Source organism: Perkinsus marinus, assembly GCF_000006405.1.
Source record: "Perkinsus marinus ATCC 50983 genomic scaffold scf_1104296947616, whole genome shotgun sequence".
NCBI classification, from domain to species: Eukaryota; Perkinsozoa; order Perkinsida; family Perkinsidae; genus Perkinsus; species Perkinsus marinus.
In genome coordinates this window covers 47,470-49,239 of record NW_003210555.1, presented here as the reverse complement: position 1 = coordinate 49,239, position 1,770 = coordinate 47,470, and the positions used below count along the sequence as shown (strand labels likewise).

The following is a 1,770-nucleotide window of genomic DNA, read 5'->3' as shown; positions in this document are numbered from 1 at the left end:
TGTAGTCGACTATGTGCAGTTAGAGACTAGGCCACGAAATAAGCGCATTACTATGAAGAGGGTAGACGATTATTGGTCATCACATTACCCATAAAAACGCAACACACTTTGACATCAAGCGGAGTGTCGTGAGACCGGGAAAAGGAAGTCATTGAGCTCCTTAAGAACGGGGCTTCTCCTTCTTCTCCTTGTACAAGGCGAGAAGAGAGCAACCGGCAACCTTGACGACCTTAAAACGGACACCGGGGATATCACCGACGGCATGACCACGACGGCCGAATCCGGACACGAGCACTTCGTCATTTTCATCGATGAAGTTGAGGCAACCTGAACAAGACGATAGTCTTATCACTCGAAAGGACAGGTTGTTGTTGATTACCATCATTAGGGACGAAAGCGGCGATCTTCTTGCCATTCTTGATGAGCTGTACACGGCAGCACTTACGAATAGCAGAGTTGGGCTGCTTGGCCTCAATGCCCATCTTCTCAACGACGATTCCCTTAGCATGGGAAGAGCCTCCGAAGGGGTTGGACTTGAAGACGGTTCCGAGGTTAGCCTTCTTGTAGTCCTTATCGGCCCACCTGAATAGAATGCAATCGAGACGATGAGACGAAGGAGTGGTATGGAATAATATTAATAATAATTACAGACTATCCCCTATTACAAGTTCTTCCTCCTGGTGTTGCGGAGCTTACGCGCGCAGTTGATTCCTCTGGGTTTACCGGATCCCATGACGACACTGGTCGGGGTATACGGCAGACGGCCTCGCGATGATGATCCAAATCGATCACCTGATCGATAGCCTTTTGAAACCGCGCGCGCCCGTTAAACTAGCAATGGCATCTTTGAAGGTTCTTCACCCTAAGTATCTTTTGTCCTGGACACGTTATGAATCTTTGATACTCACCTCAAGATTCTATCTCATGTTTCTGCCACACAGTGAGATAGGAATTTCACTTTGACTCATCCCCGTTTTAAGCCTAACTTCTCTATAGATTCATAGCATTGCAGGGTGGTCGGAGTTGGGTAAGCCTAGGAAACTTCAAGGTACCCTCACGTGGAAGGTAACTCTTGTAGTGGAAAGCTTTCAGATTCATCACTCGATATTTCATCTAATACATAACCGGGAGTCGTACTAGATGGCTTAGTAGAGATGTTTTCGGGTACCAATACGTGACGCCACGCCCTATGAGCTCGGCGAAAAAGGGGAAACAGTTGTGGATAGGGTTACAATCAATGACCATAGTCTTGTGAAGTAGCGTTGGAAAGACTATATTGTATGACGCTTATACCATATAAAGCCTAAAAGCAGACCTTCCTTATCGGCGAGATAGCACTCGCTGGTGTGACTGTGTACGACTCGATAAGGCGGCTATACTGAGAATGTGTGGAGAGCATTGCCGCTATCAGGAGACTTCATGATGCTGTTGGTCATCACAGTTTCGTTCCATATAATACAGCGAACAGGGAGTGTCTAACATTCCGTAATTGGCTCGCCTAGAGAGCAACAGTCTACAGACCTCACCAGTAGTAAAAGCTGCTAAACGGTGTAGTAGAAGAGAACTGGAGAATTCATTGATCGGCTTCTACCTATGTGAAGGAGTCTCTGGTGTAACCGAAGTTTAAACTTGAGCAATAAAGGGGTGGGTGATATTGGAGTTTCACCTTAGTGATATGATAAACACTAGTGGAAAACATATCTCACATTTTACTTGGCGAAAAACGATTTTCTTGTAATTCACAAGGAGTATTACACCACTTAACCACGT

General features: G+C 45.9%; 1 protein-coding gene across 1 annotated transcript; it reads right to left on the bottom strand.

Moving 5' to 3' along the window:
* Window positions 1–115: 115 nt before the first annotated feature.
* Pmar_PMAR015088 (ribosomal protein S23, putative) lies at window positions 116–733 on the bottom strand (the record flags this gene model as incomplete). Its single annotated transcript, XM_002779325.1, has 3 exons — window positions 116–327; window positions 380–582; window positions 666–733. 3 exons carry the CDS (start codon window positions 731–733, stop codon window positions 161–163), a joined length of 438 nt encoding a protein of 145 aa, XP_002779371.1. The 3' UTR covers window positions 116–160.
* Window positions 734–1,770: the final 1,037 nt, after the last annotated feature.